This window comes from Mya arenaria, chromosome 17, assembly GCF_026914265.1.
Source record: "Mya arenaria isolate MELC-2E11 chromosome 17, ASM2691426v1".
In the NCBI taxonomy this organism is placed as follows: Eukaryota; Metazoa; Mollusca; class Bivalvia; order Myida; family Myidae; genus Mya; species Mya arenaria.
In genome coordinates, this window is record NC_069138.1 from 2,108,314 (window position 1) to 2,127,606 (window position 19,293).

Sequence of the window (19,293 nt, forward strand, 5' to 3'; positions counted from 1 at the left end):
TGATTATTAAAAAGTAACTTTTATGTATTTTTATTTTATATAATAATGATTATGTGTGTTTTAATATAACGTCTGCATTATGCTTATATATTGATCTCTGGTTGTTTAGTTCATGTCAAATGCTCATCTATATAGCCTTGATGTTGAATATAACCTAAACGCGTAAGAACTGATTATGCAAAACATATATATATATATTGTCTGAAGACAGATCTGTGGAGCCATATTTAATCCCATTTAGCTTGTTAAGTAAGTCACGTGCAATCCAATAGAAACATGTACATAATAGCATAGGTGGATGATGTGAGGTAAATCCAGACAAACATTTGACTAACAAATGCTATTCATTTTCATTTATTTGTTTAATTTGTATCATCAACACTAAGTATTTTCTATGTATATCTTCTGTTTGATAGTATTCCTGGGTGTTTTCATACTATGGTTGTATTACAAGTTTGAGAATAACTTCATTTCATATGCTCATATGCGCAATGAAAAAAGCTAAATAAAACTGGCGAACTTGCTTTCTCCAATTTATTGAGAATACATTGTTAGTGCCGTGGATGGAAGACATTTATCCGGCATGGGGGAAGAATCGGGTGAGCCGATTCATAAATTACCTTTAAAAAAATTAACAAGTATGTTTTAAACATAAGCCGGACAACTGTTTTGCCTGTTGACAATGACACATTTGGTGTCTAAATACCCATGTTTAGATGTGTCGAAAAATAGTTCTCAAAACTATTTATTTGTATTCAATACGTCTTTAGTAAAAGTAATTGCATTTTAATACTTCAAGATCTATTTAAAACATAAACATTTTTGAAAGTGCATAAATGTGGTTTAATCTCCAAGCATTATAAGATCATGTAAGACATATTTCTTAAGTCACAGGCTTAAACGTTCACGAGTGTTTACAAGTAAACGCTACGTGTTCAATGAGACTGAGAAGAATGGTTTAGGTTTTAAAGAAGGTCACCTCACATAAATCAAATTATTCAAATAGAAACAAAAAGTAAGGGTTAATAAAACGATCGGTTAAGGTTGAGATATTTCTTTAAAGCAGAAATGATTGACATTTGTTTACTATAACATATATACTACACCAAAGAGACCAAAATAAATGCATATGGTAATTACACTAAAACTTCCTTATCATTTCAGTATGTTGGTTTCTTTTTAATTTTAGTGTAATTCCTACTTTGAATTAAATTTGTTACCGGTTATTAATCATCTGTATGGGGTTGTGATCGAAACAATTTTATATAATTCAATATGGTCGTTGATTCAATGCAGAACTGTCAACAAAAAATCAATTTAAATGTAGAATCTTATTATAATCTTATATTTTTCGTAAATCTAGTACAAAATATTGAAAACATAATGATTAAACCATGTCTTTGTAATTTAATATTTGCGATTTTTGGATATTTGTTTACTGAAGAGATTTGCTATATTAAGTCATAAAACAATCTCATTTGTTGATAGTGCATACTTTGCAAACCGCCCTTCCGTCAAATCTTTTTAAACATTACACTACATTACATTACATTGTGAGCCGATACCATCGACATTTCTTCAAATTATCAGTTTAAAAGTGCTAGACACCAGAAGGTCCCTATAACGGTTAAGATAATATTTTGTCGCAGACTCAGCTAAGCTTACCCGTCTAAAAAAGCGCATAATGGTTTACTAGTTTATAGTGTGTCTATATAGCATTTAAAAGTCATGTGAATATAACGGATACATACACTGAATTTAAAATGGAAAAATACTAAAAAACTGCGAAAGATACATGTGTCGTAAGCAGTATGATACATCAGTATGTAAGGTTCAATACGTTGTATATAGCGATATCAGTTTTATGAATTTTTTTCAGAGTTCCTTTCCCTTTGTTTGTGTCTAGCCTTTTTAAGCACTGCACCGCAAACAACTATACTGGTGAGAACCGATCTCATATCCTACTCCTGAAATATTCCTTTACAACATGATTCCTGGTTAGAAACGATCTCATCGCCTCTTTTCCACCCATCATCTGCTGGTTTGAACAGATAGCATCGGTCTTCCTAAAACTAATTACATATGCTTGTAACAAGAACATTAAGTTACTTAATAGAATATGATGCCCTAGGACCCGAAATCAGGTGATAGTCCACATATATGTTGCCATCCTATTAAAAAGCACACGTTTTCCAGTGCTCCTAAATATCCTAGAAGGACAAAGGTCTTTTGTTTAAAGAGGGATTGAAATCACCATCACAAAAAAACTACTAAACTAATAAACACAAATACATAATAAAGATTCTTTTACATGTAACAAAACATCATTAATTTAGGTGACTATGCATCGTTTATTGTAGCTAGGTCTGTTTTTAATTTATGCATCACTGGTATCAAATGACTTAATAATAGATTTAATTTATGCAAAGTCATAATCAGCAATGGTCAATAAAGTGCACAATTGCATGCAGTTTATAAAGTGTCATAATCTGTTTGGGATTTACATCTGTACTAGTGTTATTCATATATTAACCGAGACTGAACAATGGTGTTTGCAGAAAGGTAAAAGTTTAGTGTGTTATCGGAGTAAAATGTTGCAACGTTATATATATATATATTATTTTGTGATGTTTGACAACTTTTTAATTTATTAGTTTGAAGGTGTCAATTTTTGAAACATGTCATTAGATACCAATTTTGAAAAATGGCTTGAGATTAATTTATCCGTTTATATGTTAGTTTTACTTTGTTCTTCATTATTTTTAAGTTGATGCTAGCTCCTTATAATTTTAACCTTATTAATACATATAACTGTTCGGACAAGTATGAGGTAATGTGCGCCAATTTCTCTATGTAAAAAGGAAATGACGTCATGATCATATTACAAAATTATGACGTCATTTTATTACTTATATTGATGTTTTAACCTTTGATGTACATGCAACTGCAACATATTTGTTTTTAAAAGAAATTTAAAATTATAAATCATTCTTGTTTCATAAATTAAGTCATCAGACATAAATTAAAAAAAAAAAACGTTTTTTAACCTGTCTGAAATAAATGTTTTATATGGCAGGAATACATGTTTTAACCAGTCTGAAATAAAAAAGATACCCGTCTGTAGTGTATCTTTCAAGGTCGAACGCGTCAGTTCCGAATACAAAATGACTTATTGCAAAATATTAACTGAGCCAATTAATTCGAACGGATGTATGCTATATCTAGTTAAACAATCGTTATAGTTAAACCTGAGTAGGAATATTTTAAATTTGATGTAAGGATGTATTATTATTTCTGGGCACGAATAATTTGATAGTATAAAAGGCCAGACCATTTTAATCTTTTCGTCTGACGGATTTACGAAAAGAACGAAATGGAGCTAGCAAGCGGGAAAACAGTAAATTTTCCATTACGCTTAAAATAGTAGCCAGCATAGGTGCACACATTTAGTTTCAATATATAATAATTAATAATAAGAAGGATGGTCGTAAACAATTACAACAAGTTTAAGGAACCAATTAGATATAAAAGCAACTTTATATACATCTTACAGTATTTTGGAAGTTGTCAGTGTCATAACTAAGCATTATTTTTGCAATGCGACATAAAACATGGTTTCACTTAAAATTGATATTTAGAACGCTGGTCGTGAACAATAACAACATAATGCACCCTTTAAAGTATAAGTGAAATCCACCACCAAAGTAGCATTTATTTATTTACACATACTTTAGTCTAGTGGAAGTTTTCAGGGTCTTAACGAAGTATCTGCTTGCGTTGCTACAACTAGCATGGCTTTATTTCGAAGATTTTTTTAAGAATTCGTGGAAGGAAAAAATGATAGCTCGGTAAAACAAACTTATTGTTTTTTCTTCATGTTCTTAGTATGGTATATACATAGAGGATACATTAATTTTGGTGTTACCAAATACCAGTCGTGATGCACCTTGCACTCGTTCATGCCAGGTACTCGTTACATTTAAGGTCAGGGTCAAAAGTTAAAATTAGCTGCGTATCGTATGTTGGTTGTTTGCTTATTAATTGCGCAAATTGAACTTTAGCTATTATTAAAGTTACAACGGTTTAGAAAAAAACAAACAATGTGGGCCCAGTAGTCAAACATTGAATTTCATACCCTGTTTAGAGGATAAGATAGGGGCCAAATATTATTGGACGAGAAACACAAACCAAAAATAACTCCACAAACAGACCACAAAATCATCAAAATTGCAAACCCACTTTTCAGTACATAACTATAAAAGCAAGCTCGCTCGTTTTACTCTGCTTGTTTCCATGTTGATGCTGGCTGCGATGAGGCGAATATTTCTAATTTTAAAATAAGTGATAAACATTAGTCAATTTTGCAGTTAAGTACATAAGGAACTAGTTTAAACCCCTAATATAGTTGTAAACTGATTCTCTTTTTTTCTCCGACCGTTTCGGCGTCGGTAATCACGTCATTTATTGATACGCATATTTTGATTTGTGTAGTGTCTGTTTGAGGTTTTTGAACATTTGTCACTCGTTTTGCAAGACAACAACAAGGCCAAACGGAACACATATAAGACCCACAACTCTTCAATACAGCAAAATGATCAAGGCTTAGCAAATGCCAAACAATAGACACAGGGCTGCTAGACAACACAAAGGTCAACTACAAATACCAAAAAGAGACACAGCGCAACAATATAACTTAAGCATCAAGACCTAGCAAATACAAAACAAGAGACACAGCACTGCAATAAAACACAGTGATCAATGTTTATCAAACACTAAACAAGAGACACAGCCCTTCAATACACAACAGGGATCAAGGTCTATCAGACACCAAACAAGAGAAAGAGAGAGAGAGAGAAAGAGAGAGAGAGAGAGAGAGAGAGAGAGAGAGAGAGAGAGAGAGAGAGAGAGAGAGAGAGAGAGCACTGCAGTACAATACAAGGATCAGAGCCTGGCAAACACCAAAACCAAGATACACTGAGCTGCAAGACAACACAAGGATCATAGCCTAGCTAACACCGAAACCAAGATACACTGAGCTGCAAGACAACACAATGATCATAGCGTAACTAATACCGAAACCAAGATACACTGAGCTGCAATACAACACAAGGATCAGAGCGTAGCTAACACCGAAACCAAGATACACTGAGGTGCAAGACTACACAAGGATCATAGCGTAGCTAATAACGCAACCAAGATACACTGAGCTGCAAGACAACACAATGATCAAGGCCTTGCAAATACCATACAACAGATACAGCGCTTCAATACATACATATATGGGGATAAACCAGTTTGAGGGTGCTCACCAAAGATATATAAATACATTCAAACTTAACAATTAAGCCTCATAAAGCCTAGAATCAACCTGTTTTGTCATTGTGTTATTGTTATTTGCATGTTTTCTACAGATGGCTAGTGTTTATATCTGCATTTCTGGCGAACTTGATATTGCTGGGTGTAATTTTCTCCATGGGGACATTATTGTCAGATATTATGGACACATTTAACGTATCCCGTTCCGACGCTGCACTTGTGCAGTCTGTGAACATTGCAGTCAGTCTTTGTTTTGGTAAGTTGAGTTTGTGTATTTAATCGAATAACCACTTTCAAAGTTTAACATTTTCATTTAATAAACAGTGAAAATTATAGCGTCAATCCCAGTGGCTTAGAGGATTGCGTTTAAAAGCACAATAGTAACAACCAGACAAGCATCATGCACCAACTACTCATCAAATCGTCATTGTTAAGTATTACGATAACCGCATTGGTACTTTTGAAAATCAGAACTCAGAAAATTTGACAAAATTCAGTAAAGCTTATGAAGTTTATGTTCCAGGCGTCTTCCACGGAAGCTTGCTTCATAAGTTTGGTGTACGAAATGTTGCGTTGTGTCTTTCCTTCATCATATCCATAAATTTTGGCATCAGCTTTTTTGCTACGTCAATAACATTTCTAGTGATATCAATTGGAGTATTTGGGGGTAAGTACTGGAGAAAGGGACGGAGTCGTGTAATATACTTAAATTATTTTAATATTTGTTCGTCCGTGTTCCGTACATATGTTCAAGGACGGCATTTTTAAAGCGGCATTTTGTATTAAACACAAAATACGATATTTTTTGTATCATCATCCATAACAGTAGAATTATTCCATGTGATGCCCAAATGTTGAAATAATTTTAAGCGATTTATTTTCAAAAGTATTGCTAAAAACAATTTTTCAAAGAAAAAAAAATGTAAAAAAACACATTCATCTATTGATAAGTGATCGATTCAGATGTGTTGTTATGTTATGTTATGTTTGCACAAAGATTGGTTTCAAGTGACCCATAGGTGTCTTGTAACTGGGCATAGCATTAATATATATATATATATATATATGGTCGGATATACCTTAAGAAATATGTGTAATTGTGTATCATCTGTTTAATTTGTAGGTATTCCAGCCAGTGGTATTTTCATAGCAACTTCCTCTGTTGCCGGTCGTCATTTCCATGGCAAACAGGGACTATTTGTCGTATCCATTGTCAATGTTGGGTCAGGCCTGGGTGGAGTCATTTTTCCTTACGTCTTAAATTATCTGACGTTAGTGTTCACGAGTTCATAGTATTGTTGCTGGCTTAATTAAAAAATGCATAATCATGTTTACCTATACACCAGTATTTTATTTAAGGAACAAAAATATAATTATGGCTGTCGTGTTGAATTTTATAACGAGATGAACAGCGATATATTTCTTACCCTTCTCTGAACGATAAACCAATATGATAACTAATGCCGAGATCTGTTTGAAAACTTAGGAACACACACATCCTTGTTTCAGGGACAACTTTGGGCTACGGGGAACTTATCTGATTACTGGTGGGATTTTCCTTAATATGATACCGTTGTCATTATTATGGAAACCTCCTATAACAACGAAATCGAGGCCGTCAACAAATTTGCAAGATTTAACTGGTGTAGAAAATAAGGCTTATAAGGTCAGTAGCGGTGACCTTGATAATATACCAACGAACAATAGCGATGTTATTGCTATGGAATTAAAAAAAGAAACATTAACGTATGTAAAAAGCGAAATTAATACAGACAAAGGCGGAGAATATACTCTTTGTACTACAATGAAGAAACTCGTTGCAGACAAAGCTTTTATGTGTTTTGCATTTGGACTTGCAGCAGCTTACTCATGTATCACAGTATTTTTGGTGTATGTGGTCGACGTACTTCAGGACTCGGGGCTATCTGAAACCAGTGCTACCCTAGGTCTACTTTTATTGAACCTGGCAGGCATTCTTGGACGTTTTCTCCCAGGGTCTTTGACACAACTTAAACATATAACTGTGTTGACAGTTCCAAAAATTGCATGCATAATGATTATATTATCGCAGCTGGGATTAACACTACTTAATAGTACTTATACACATTTCTTGTCGTGCATAATAGCGGGAACAGCCATTGGAATGTTTGTGTCTACTTTTGGTGTGGTTACTTTGAAACTGGTTGGCATTGAGCGACAATCAAATGCAATGGGACTATGTTTAAGTCTCTCGGGGATAACAAATGCCTTTTTGGGACCATTAGGAGGTATGTGCTTTTATAGACCAGAGAGGGGTTTCTGATAAGCCATAAGACTGAATGTGAAACTGCTCGCGGTGCCCTTTTAATTCTACGTAAACGCAATATAAATGCGATCAATACTTAACAGTGCATGTCTTTTACATTTTGGATAACATTATATTATGAGAACATCTGATAATAATTAAAATGCTATGTGTTTCCAGTCGGATTAGTTTCTTGTTAAGGTATTCTATGAACAACAATGTACAGTTTGGTGCCTAGTGACCCCATATTATTTTGATATCATTTGAAAGGCTTAAATAGGGTCTATGTTAATATTGTAGTGCTATACATATCATTATGACGCTATTTTGGCCTAAAATATTGCCAACCCGTTCATTTACTTCCGAGTTTAGTTGAAACAAAGAACAATAAATGCAAATAGCCATAGTTTTATAATATATTTTCGGTCATTACATTTTTATACTAGAAATCAGTAAGCACTAGACATTCAAGTGAAACCAATATTACAAAGCATCAAAATTGAACATTGCTACCAATGGCTGGATATTACAAGAACATTTGAACATCTGATACCATAAATGTAATCAATTTGGTTTTCAGGCTGGATCCGAGACAATTCAGGATCCTATATGATTCCCTTTCTACTTTCGGCCTCCATGGAAGTCCTGGCGATCGTTCTACTGATTATGGCTCAGTTTTTCCGATCCAAAGATCGAAATAAAAGAGCAGTGAACAGAAAGACGTCTGTGTTTTATAACACACGGTTTTGATGTGCATTGTAACTAGTTTGACGTCCTCAGTTTTATCTGTAATTATCAAACGGACACCAAAAGAAGGACAATCAAAGAAGCCAAGCAGTAACAAGACAAACCCAAGCCTCAAAGATGCACGTGACACACACACGCACGCACGCACGCACGCACGCACGCACGCACGCACGCACGCACGCACGCACGCACGCACGCACGCACGCACACACACACACACACACAATTAGCAATGTGTTCATAATATGCAATCATTGTTTATCAGTCAAATCCAATGTATGTTGAATTAACTAAACAGGCTTATTGTGGTATATGTCTTTCAGTCTGTATATCATACTGAAATTCAGGTACATGTAGCTGATTTTCTTCTGTAACAATAGTGTGTGTATGCTCACATAGTTGTAGAGTGATCATATGTGCTCTGTTGCTGATACTTTCCCTGTTAAAAATGGTCCCCGCTTGCTCACAAAATTGTACAAAGATCCTAGGAGCACCTTCTGTAGCCGATACTTTCATTGTTGCAATGGGCCAGTCGTATAAAATTGGATAAGATATCCGCATAATATTTTGGTTAGTTTGGAAATCAAGCAAATTGAATATTATTTGTAAATTGCCATTATTGGATAAATATAAGTTGACCCATCATAAACATTCCGACTATACCAGAGAATTAATCGGTTTGATACAAGAGGCTGCATATGTTTGCTTAGCAATACATTGTTCCTGGCTGTTCGCAGTAAGTCACGTTTTTTCGATAGAGGAATAAACGAACAACTATATACCGTTACTTTGGCTTCGGCGCGAACCCTGTAGTAAAGTGTCTCTCTATTAAAATTGTTACCATCCATAAAAGGTTTATGGGCTGCCAAAGCTCCGGTCTTATAGCGCATTGTTAAAAGTAACACAATGTTGATCATACTTCAACTATTTAATGTAGTGAATATATCAAGGTATAATAATACGTCGTACTCTGAAAATACAGTAATACGAATCATTATCATAATATAAAGAATTAATACATAGTAATTCACGTATATGCATAGTTAATAAGGTAATGACTTAAAATCGAATATTAGTCGAAACAAATAATTGAAGAGTTAAGCTTGGACTATCTTGTGGCCGCGAGCATTGCTAAAATACATAGAAAACTAAAAACAAAAAACAAACACATAAAACATAAGACTAACACAGCAACAACACATTTTAGATACCGGTTGTGGATCAAGAAGTCTATTGCAACTATATGTTGCTCTCTGCATCGTTTGCACTGTGTTAGTCCGTCTGGTTGTAAAATATGAAGCTGATTAGTGCGCATTAGAAAGTAATATGTATTCCGCCATGTTGAATTGTGAAACAATGAAATTACTACTGTTCAACAGAAACCATTAGCAATAAGACATGATACAATGACACCTTTCTTGAACAATGTTCACATCATATAAAATAAATGTCACCTGTTGTAACCGCAGAAATCAGCTTAACAATGACATCTGAAACTCCTTCCAAAACTGTACAAACAATGGGTCACACCCGATGACAACAAAAGGTCATACAGGTCAATATACCTTATAAAACATCACTTATATTAAACCTAAGGTCGAAGGTAAATAATCACAATAACATCACACTTTAGTGATGACCTGATTAGAAGTATAAAATGTATACAATGTAAAAAGAGTATAATGAGTAGTGTACGGACGAAAGCTGGGCGTGTGGTGTATTGATCTTACTGCCTTTTGTGCGTTTTCTGGTTCAATCTAGCAGTCATTTTATTGGTTGTAGAATCTTTAATTTGACGAACATACAAACTCTTAAATATATGTTTATAATATCATAGGTGTTTTGGTATCGGTAATTTGCATTTACAAAGAACAGAACAAATAACTGACTGCCTACAATATATGTGTATATTGTTGTTTGTGTACTTTGAAACAAAAATATATCAGGTTTCATTAAGCTTTTAATTATAAAAAACGTTTTTAGCAAGATTCATATAAAATTTGTTGACAAACCCATAACATAAGATTGTACCTTGATATTGGAAACGAAGTCCATTTTAAAGCAATTTGTATTAGTGCATTTATCAAAGATAACCAGCGCAATATTGTAACTTATGCAGAATATTTATATTCCCTTTCTAATTATAGGATAAGTACATGTAAAATGAAAAAAAAAGTGTTAAACCGTTCGAATTGAATTGTCAAATATTTCAAATAGTCTATAATAAAGCGGATTTTGGAAAACTATGTTTGTCTAATTTGAGAAGAGATCCAACACGTTTGCTGTTTTTGGAGTTCTGTGCTTCTGTTCCATGTTCCTTGCTTGTGATTTGTTTTGTGTTCTATGTCTTTGGCCACCCCGTTTACCCTGTGCCATTAAACGGGGTTTATGTTTAAACTTCTGGCTACTGAGCTTGTTTCTGTAGTTTTTCACATTAGTATCATTCTCTTGAATAGTATTTGTTACATTAATTTTGCTTTTCTGAACTCAAGTTAAAACGTTAGTGAACACAGAATCTGTATTCATGAATACTGCTAGCGCCATTTACTTGTAAGTCATTCTGTTCATACTTAAACCATTCACAGGTAACATTCATAACATTATGTATCAGAATTCATGCTCAAAACGAGTGATCGTTTTGGTGATGCTTGTTTGTACTGCCGCTGGACGTTTGGGACTGCAATATTATAATATTAGTTATCTAATCGCATCTAGGCTGGACCATGATCTGTTGTGCTTCTTTGATGGCATTAAAGCGAAGCTCCGGAAATGCACCCTCTCCCTGAAACGTCAAAGTATGTTGTGAAACTACCTTTTAAGGGATACAACTAAATAAGAATATATAAAAATATTTCCCTAGACCTTGAAGAATGATAATAATGGAAGTGTTTATAATAGAAAAGTATATTTGATATACATCCACGAGAGGCCAGCGGAGTAAAATATGGCAATGCAATAGGTGGAATACGGACAAATGTATGTTGTGGTATGAACTGTTTGCATCGTGTGGGGGGGAGTTCGATGTCCACCATAAGTACTTTCTCATGACCTCTCAAAACATACACACGTACTGGTTTCTACTCAGATAACGGTCTCGAGCGTATTTGTATCACAATTTAGCTTGAAGCAATTAGTATAAATAAAGAAAAAAACAACTGTTTCCAGATGTATGATGCGTATGTAAAAAATGTAATATAATGTATTAGTATACCATATAGTGTGACGCAGTGACAATTTGAATGTCATATAAGGGCAAATAACTGCTTCAATATTTTAGCTATATCATGACGTGATTGCCTTCCTTATACACATACAGTAGTGAAGTCACAATTCAATGTAATAATATTTATATATTATCGACTACTATTGGTCGACTGTTCAAGCATAATATACACGTTTGAGGAATTTACTAATTGTGAGGTCAGCGTTCTCTGTTAAAATCACTGACTATGATATGTCCAATCAATAAGTAAATAAGTCGAGACCATTTTGACAACACTGAAACCAAGATACCCAATAAATAATTGAACAAGTCTAGACCATTTCGACAACACTGAAACCAAAATACCCGATAAATAATGAGCAAGTCAAGACAATTTCTACAACACTGAAAACAAGTACCAAATCAATGAGTGTACAAGTCGAGCCCATTTCTACAACACTGAAACGAAAATGCCTAGAATATAAGTGAGCAAGTCGAGCCTATTTTGACACACTGAAACCAAGATACTCAATAAATAAGTGAGAAAGTCGAGACCATTTCAACACACCGAAACCAAGATACTCAATAAATAAGTGCGCAAGTCGAGCCCATTTCGACAACACTGAAACCAAGACGCAAAATACATAAGTGAGCAAGTCGAGCCATTTTGACGTCAATGAAACCAAGATACCCAATTAATAAGTGAGCAAGTTGAGCCATTTTTACAACACTGAAACAAAGACGCCCAATACATAAGTGAGCAAGTCGAGCCATTTCAACATCACTGAAACCAAGATACCAAATACATAAGTGAGTAAGTTGAGCTCATTTCGACAACACTGAAACCAAGATACCCAATACATAAGTGAACAAGTCGAGCCATTTTGACGTCACTGAAACCAAGATACCCAATTTATAAGTGAGCAAGTCGAACCATTTCGACAACACTGAAACCAAGATATCCAATAAATAAGTGAGCAAGTCGAGCCATTTTGACAACACTGAAACCAAGATACCCAATTAATAAGTGAGCAAGTCGAACCATTTCGACAACACTGAAACCAAGACGCCCAATACATAAGTGAGCAAGGCGAGCCCATTTCGACGTCACTGAAACCAAGATACCAAATACATAAGTGAGTAAGTCGAGCCCATTTCAACAACACTAAAACCAAGATACCAAATACATAATTGAGTAAGTCGAGCCAATTTCGACAACACTGAAACCAAGATACCAAATACATAAGTGAGTAAGTCGAGCCCATTTCGACAACACTGAAACCAAGATACCCATAAAATAAATGGGTAAATCGAGCCATTTCGTTAACACTGAAACAAAGATATCAAATACATAATTGAGTAAGTCGAGCCAATTTCGACAACACTGAAACCAAGATACCCAATAAATAAGTGAGCAAGTCGAACCATTTCGACAACACTGACACCAAGACGCCCAATGCATAAGTGAACAAGGTGAGCCTATTTCGACATCACTGAACCAAGATACCAAGTACAAAAGTGAGCAAGTCGAGCCCATTTCGACGTCACTGAAACCAAGATACCAAATACATAAATGAGTAAGTCGAGCCCATTTCAACAACACTAAAACCAACATACCAAATACATAATTGAGTAAGTCGAGCCAATTTCGACAACACTGAAACCAAGATACCAAATACATAAGTGAGTAAGTCGAGCCCATTTCGACAACACTGAAACCAAGATACCCAATAAATAAGTGAGTAAATCGATCCATTTCGTTAACACTGAAACAAAGATATCAAATACGTAATTGAGTAAGTCGAGCCAATATCGACAACACTGAAACCAAGATACCAAATACATAAGTGAGTAAGTCGAGCCCATTTCGACAACACTGAAACCAAGATACCCAATAAATAAGTGGGTAAATCGAGCCATTTCGTTAACACTGAACCAAGATACCAAATACATAATTGAGTAAGTCGAGCCAATTTCGACAACACTGAAACCAAGATACCAAATACATAATTGAGTAAGTCGAGCCAATTTCGACAACACTGAAACCAAGATACCCAATCAATAAGTGAGTAAATAGAGCCATTTCGTTAACACTGAAGCAAAGATATCAAATGAATACGTGAACAAGTCGAGCCCATTTCAACAAAACTGAAACGAATATACCCATTGAATAAGTTAATAATTCGACAGAATTTTGCCAACACGTTGTTTTTTATTTCATCATGTAGATACTAAATTGTCTAATTAATCCGTGCGTGTTATAAACGCATTCAAACATATTAGAATAAAAGTCCAAAAACGCACATGATATGATACGATTGCGAGGATACGAGATACTTTATTGGTATTCATTGACAGTGGAGTTTAAATTGAAAAGATTATCAGGACCATGCTATTCGATTTTTAGTTAATACCTATGATACTGCGCAATGTTACTTGTGTCACCCTGTGTGGGATTCTATTGATCATCCCGAAAATTGACAATTCGTATACACATTTAATTAAACCATAATACCCTTAGGTAACTATGATAATGTTTTGTATTTCAATAAAAATATTTTGAAAGATAGTACTGACCGAATAGGGTCTTATCAATCTTCTTGAACATGACAGTACGTTTATACATTCTATGATACCACAATATCCTTACGGTGTTTAAAAGCATGTTCTGAATTTTAATTAAACTTTGGTAAGATATTCTCTTTAGTGCATGGGGTACCATCAATCATTTTAAACATGATAGTTTTATTAAACCTAGGATTATAAGATTATACTGGTATGATATTTTGTGTCGACTGGACACTATAAATTAGAATACCATGCAAACGCCAAACTAAACAGGAATCATGGCCGCTGGAATATTTACCGATATGTAACAGATCGTTATTTACGCAACATTTCTAATATATTAAAAATGTTTATTAACTTAATAATGTTATGGCTTGGTAGTATATTCAAAACTCTTATAGTAAGCATCAACACACATACGCATTTGTACAACGTATGCATAATTTGCTTTATTTTTATCATTTTAATATTATTATACAGTTTGAATTTAATAACTTATCCTTGTAGTGTTCATTATGATGTTACATTTGTAATTTAATTGCATGTCCCTGATGTGTTTTTTTTTCATTACACTAAACATTTGTTATTTACTTGCGTGTCATTGTAATTCATTAAATATTTGAACATGAGTAATTTAGTAGCATTTCCCTTTAGTTTTCTTTACATAAGTGTACTTCGTGTATTTGTGTATTTCATTGCTTGTATATTTAATAGTTGTATTGTATCATTGTAAATGTGTTAATATTGACACTTCAACTTCCAATCTTAAATGAACTGCCTTTTGGCCATTGCGATTATTTTCCGATAAACGCAATATCTCCGGATATGATCCGGTCGCGAATTATCGCTTATTAATATTCAGTGCATAAATGTTATTGTTTACCATGCAATGGATTGTGTCAGCATACTACGAACAGTTTAAATCAACACGTTATAAAGCGTTTATTTATAAAAAAAAATATTAAATGTATTTATGCCAAGAACATTCCAATGGAATATTTTAAAAGTGATTTGTAGTGACTTTTTCCGCAAGATTGTGACTCATTTTGATAAACTGTTTCCGGCAACAGTTGATCGTTATATTTACAGATTGGGTGAGAAATATTTACTGTAAGGCTTTCTTAAATGAAATTAAGTGTTTTTTTAACAATTTTAGAAATGAATTTTGAACTATTGGTGTAAATTTTAGTTATGAATTGAGTGCTTGATGTCGATATCGGGGCTATGAAGGCAGTTGGCATGTTAAAGAACGCGAGAGACTCCCCTCACTTTAACCAGCTCAAGGGAGATTATATCTCGATAATGAAATCAATACCGCATTGTCTTTCTAAATTGAACTGCTTGTACTTGCATTTTACATATATTTTTTGAACATAAGTATTTAAATTGATTGTTCTGTTATTATGAATATCAATTTGTAGATTTGTAATTGAATTGATTGTCCCTCATGGTTTCATTGTATTATTACTGCATATGTTATATTTAATTTACTATTTAAGTATTCCTTTCCAGTGTGCATTTTACTGTTCGTTGCATCAGTAGAAGGTATGTTAATGTAATACCAATTGAACGTATTATTTAATTAAATTTCTTATGGAGAAAAATATCATAAGGTGATGCCCTTTCAATGTGATAATCATGCTATTGAAGAATTGTAGGACCAAGACTGACTTTAGCTTAACAAAAATGTACTATTATGTACAAGTTATTTATCTTGTCAGAAAAAAATGCATTTATTTATTCTTCGGAACATCAAACTCTACGCATCCAATCTTTAAATGCAATGTACAAGTTGTAAATATGTTGTTATATTATGTGTCATATTATGCCTTATTTCTTTAAAAATTAATGAATTACGGCCTGAGAAGATTGTAAAATAGGTTCAGACCGATCAAGTTGATGACAACATACAGTCCATCTAGAATATAATTTTATTCATTTATTTTACGTTTAAGAAATCATCAGATAGTTCTCACTTAAACGAGACCAAGTCATATGCGGTCAACAGGTCTTAACTTTTAACATGATTGATTATAATAAAAGAACAAGCTTATTCGTAAATCTGTTACCTGAATGGTTTTTAACTTTTTCAGGATTCCTTGTTGACGGGATATCGACGGGATATCGACAACACCAAAGGGTAATTTAAGTGTCTAGCCCTTACTCTAATTGGCAAAAATGTTTTTAATTATTACAAATTTAACGCAATGTCAAAACTATTAGTTTATGGTTTGTTTTTTTGTGACAAAAATCATATAATTTTGCTTCGGCTTGATACTCAAGTATTATAAAGAGGGTTAATATTATATTAAGTTAAAAGGTATCACCACAAAATTTTAAACAGTCTACATGATTGAAAACGTTTTCTAAGCGAATGAAACACATTGTTTTTGGGCTTGAATATATTAAGACGCCTCGTTGACCACATTTGTCCAAACCCTAATAAATCCCTGCATTATTTATCCCGCTCTTAATATTTCTACAGCTGTTTGCATTGACAGCAAGAATGACTGCGATTTTGTCAACATGACCTACAACATCTGCAACAATGTTCAGCTTGCAAAGGAGCATTGCCAAAACTTCTGTCATTTATGTGACGCTGGTTTGTGTATTTAAACTACAATATATAAGTGACTAATTCTGAATTAAACAATTGACAGCACTGTCAACGCAAAAAGTCTGAGTCATAGTCATTCATAGAATATTAGACAAAGATACACTCCACTGATATGAGCATATTGGAAAACATTGCGTTTGCTGGCATCCATGATTTATTAAGAAGTTTTCCACCACAACACCACTCACTGAAATTAATAAAATCTGATAAATTAATAGACACCTTTCGAATTAATAACTTCATTTTTTTCCAGTCGACGGTCATTGGTCAGCTTGGGGTCAATGGAGTGGATGTGACGTCTCATGTGGGGATGGAACTAGGTCACGTGTCAGGTCGTGTGACAATCCCGCACCTGCACACGGCGGGGATGACTGTGCAGGTTCCGAACATGAACAAGACGTTTGCTCATTGGACATATGTCCTGGTATTTTTTTACGTTTTGTTGAGAATTATCGGTTATTGTTAAATTGCTTGGGAGCATTTTCGATTCCTAGTATGAACACTTGTCAAAACAATTCTGGTAACCAATTAATTGTTCTGAGGCCACACTTTCGCGTAGCAAAGTATCAAAAAGCGTTATAAATAGACATGTTAGAGACAGGTCTGCAATCATCGTTATATAATTCAGTTTAAATGGAAAAACGAGTTTTAAAAAAAACGACATCAATTGCACGAGTGAAAGAAAAGCTAATCTGAGAACGAAATGATTTATAATATTTTGGTACATGTTTAGCAAATAAAACTTAAATAAACTTGGTTTAAACAAGTTCATGGCGGCTGGAGTGGATGGACCGCATGGGGATCATGTAGCACGTCTTGCGGGGTCGGCCTAGAGAGACGGGACCGCAGTTGTGACAACCTCTGGCTCTCCAAGGACGGTAACCACTGCAATGGGGATAATATGAACTACAGGGTGTGCGCCGATGCTTTATGTACAGGTATATAAACATTTTGGTTTCAAAATTGCGATGATAATATCAGCTAGAGAGCATCAGCTGGGCCTCTTTTTTACCGGTATGCATGTGTGTGAGTTTAAAACAAATCTTACTTAGTTTGTTTCTGAAGTTGGTTGTTTAATTAAGAAGAACATAATTTGTGTATTTTCCGTTTTTGCATTTTCTTAATTAACACATTGATCAGTAAGGTTCTTAAGTACAATATTTTGAAGATGGATGGGATAATTGGTCCGACTGGAGCTCTTGCAGTGTCACCTGTGGACAGGGGCTTCAAAAACGACACCGGACGTGTAGCGACACGCTGGAAACAATGTTAGGGGGAGGATGCATCGGTAATGATCAGGAACAGGTGGAGTGTAAGATGACGTCCTGTTACGCTATTCTTCTGTTTTATGCTCAATCTCCTAAAGCATATTCGATTTCTCTTGGTGAAAAAATTGTATATTCGAGGGAACGAACAAACGTAGGTAGTGAATATAATTCATCTAATGGTGTGTTTACCACTCCACACGAGGGTTTGTATTTGTTCACCTCACAGACTTGCATTTATGGTTTTCATGCATCCGCATATATAGGAATAAAAAGAGAGGGGGTTGTTCTTCAGAGGTCAGCCTTAGAAAAATCAAATACAAATATATGTACAAGTATGAAGGCTGTTGTGGAACATCGTGTTGGGGAAAGAGTCTGGGTCCAGGGAACATCTAATTCTGTTCTCTATGAAGATGCTTATTACCGAGTGTTTAGTTTTAGTGAAATGTTGGTAAAATAAACCACCTATCTTGAAGTTTGTTATCAAATATGTTCTGTTTTTGAGACAATGGAGTGCACGCAAAATATATATACTACATTTAAGTTTTATTACTTTCGGTGGGTAAATGACAATATGTCTATTAAGAATTAAATTTATCGTTATATCGGATGTCGTGTTATAGGTATTTGTTGTTTTAAAAATGTATATATTATATTATAAATGGTATTTCTGTATATGTAAACATTTAGTTGTGTTTGTCTCAGTGTGTATTATTGGTAAAATTACATGTTTGAATGTTATGCGACATTAATTTGTTATGGATTTGGTTTTTTGGTTTTTAATACTTATTGTAATCTATGTTGGTATTGAAATATTTTATCATACTGACCTTGTTTAAACAAAAGTTTTGCTAAATACAAATGTTGTTCATTAAAGTTTTTTTTAGCTCAAACGTCATTAAACATTCAGACCACAAACCTCCATGAACTTGACATTGTCCCGATTAGGTAGTGTACACTGTCCGTTATGTTAGATCGTAGCGATACTCGACAAGTCGTTGCAAAATATTCGACACAGGAACATGATTCAAGAGTACACGTGGAGATTTTATTAAAGTGTCCATACATGGAAAAGAACACATGGTGATAATACTTATTTATTAACTTTTAATTGCAAGATCCCTTTGTTTTGCTTGTAATACCCACGCACTATACTCGAATTTATATTATCTTTTTTATATTTTGAATTAATCAAACCTTCTCATGACCGGTTGTGTCATTTTTGACTCTGCAAAGTATCCGACTAAAATTCCCCGACAAGCTAGTAATGACTTAAAAAGTTGTATCAAATTGT

At 34.1% G+C, this 19,293-nt stretch overlaps 1 protein-coding gene across 1 annotated transcript; it reads left to right on the top strand.

Annotated features, from left to right (window-relative positions):
• Positions 1 to 2,491: 2,491 nt before the first annotated feature.
• Positions 2,492 to 8,350, top strand: LOC128224325 (monocarboxylate transporter 5-like). The gene is made up of 6 exons (XM_052934139.1): positions 2,492 to 2,562; positions 5,412 to 5,572; positions 5,840 to 5,983; positions 6,440 to 6,587; positions 6,826 to 7,112; positions 8,181 to 8,350. The coding sequence occupies exons 1-6, from the start codon at positions 2,546 to 2,548 to the stop codon at positions 8,348 to 8,350; spliced, it is 927 nt and encodes a 308-aa protein (XP_052790099.1). The 5' UTR covers positions 2,492 to 2,545.
• The last annotated feature ends 10,943 nt before the right edge of the window (positions 8,351 to 19,293 follow it).

Excerpts from the sequence above, each read along its gene's own strand:
- LOC128224325 (XM_052934139.1), top strand. Across the intron at positions 6,588-6,825 it reads TACGTCTTAAATTATCTGAC|GGACAACTTTGGGCTACGGG; the intron begins GTTAGTGTTCAC and ends TCCTTGTTTCAG. Across the intron at positions 7,113-8,180 it reads AGGCGGAGAATATACTCTTT|GCTGGATCCGAGACAATTCA; the intron begins GTACTACAATGA and ends TTTGGTTTTCAG.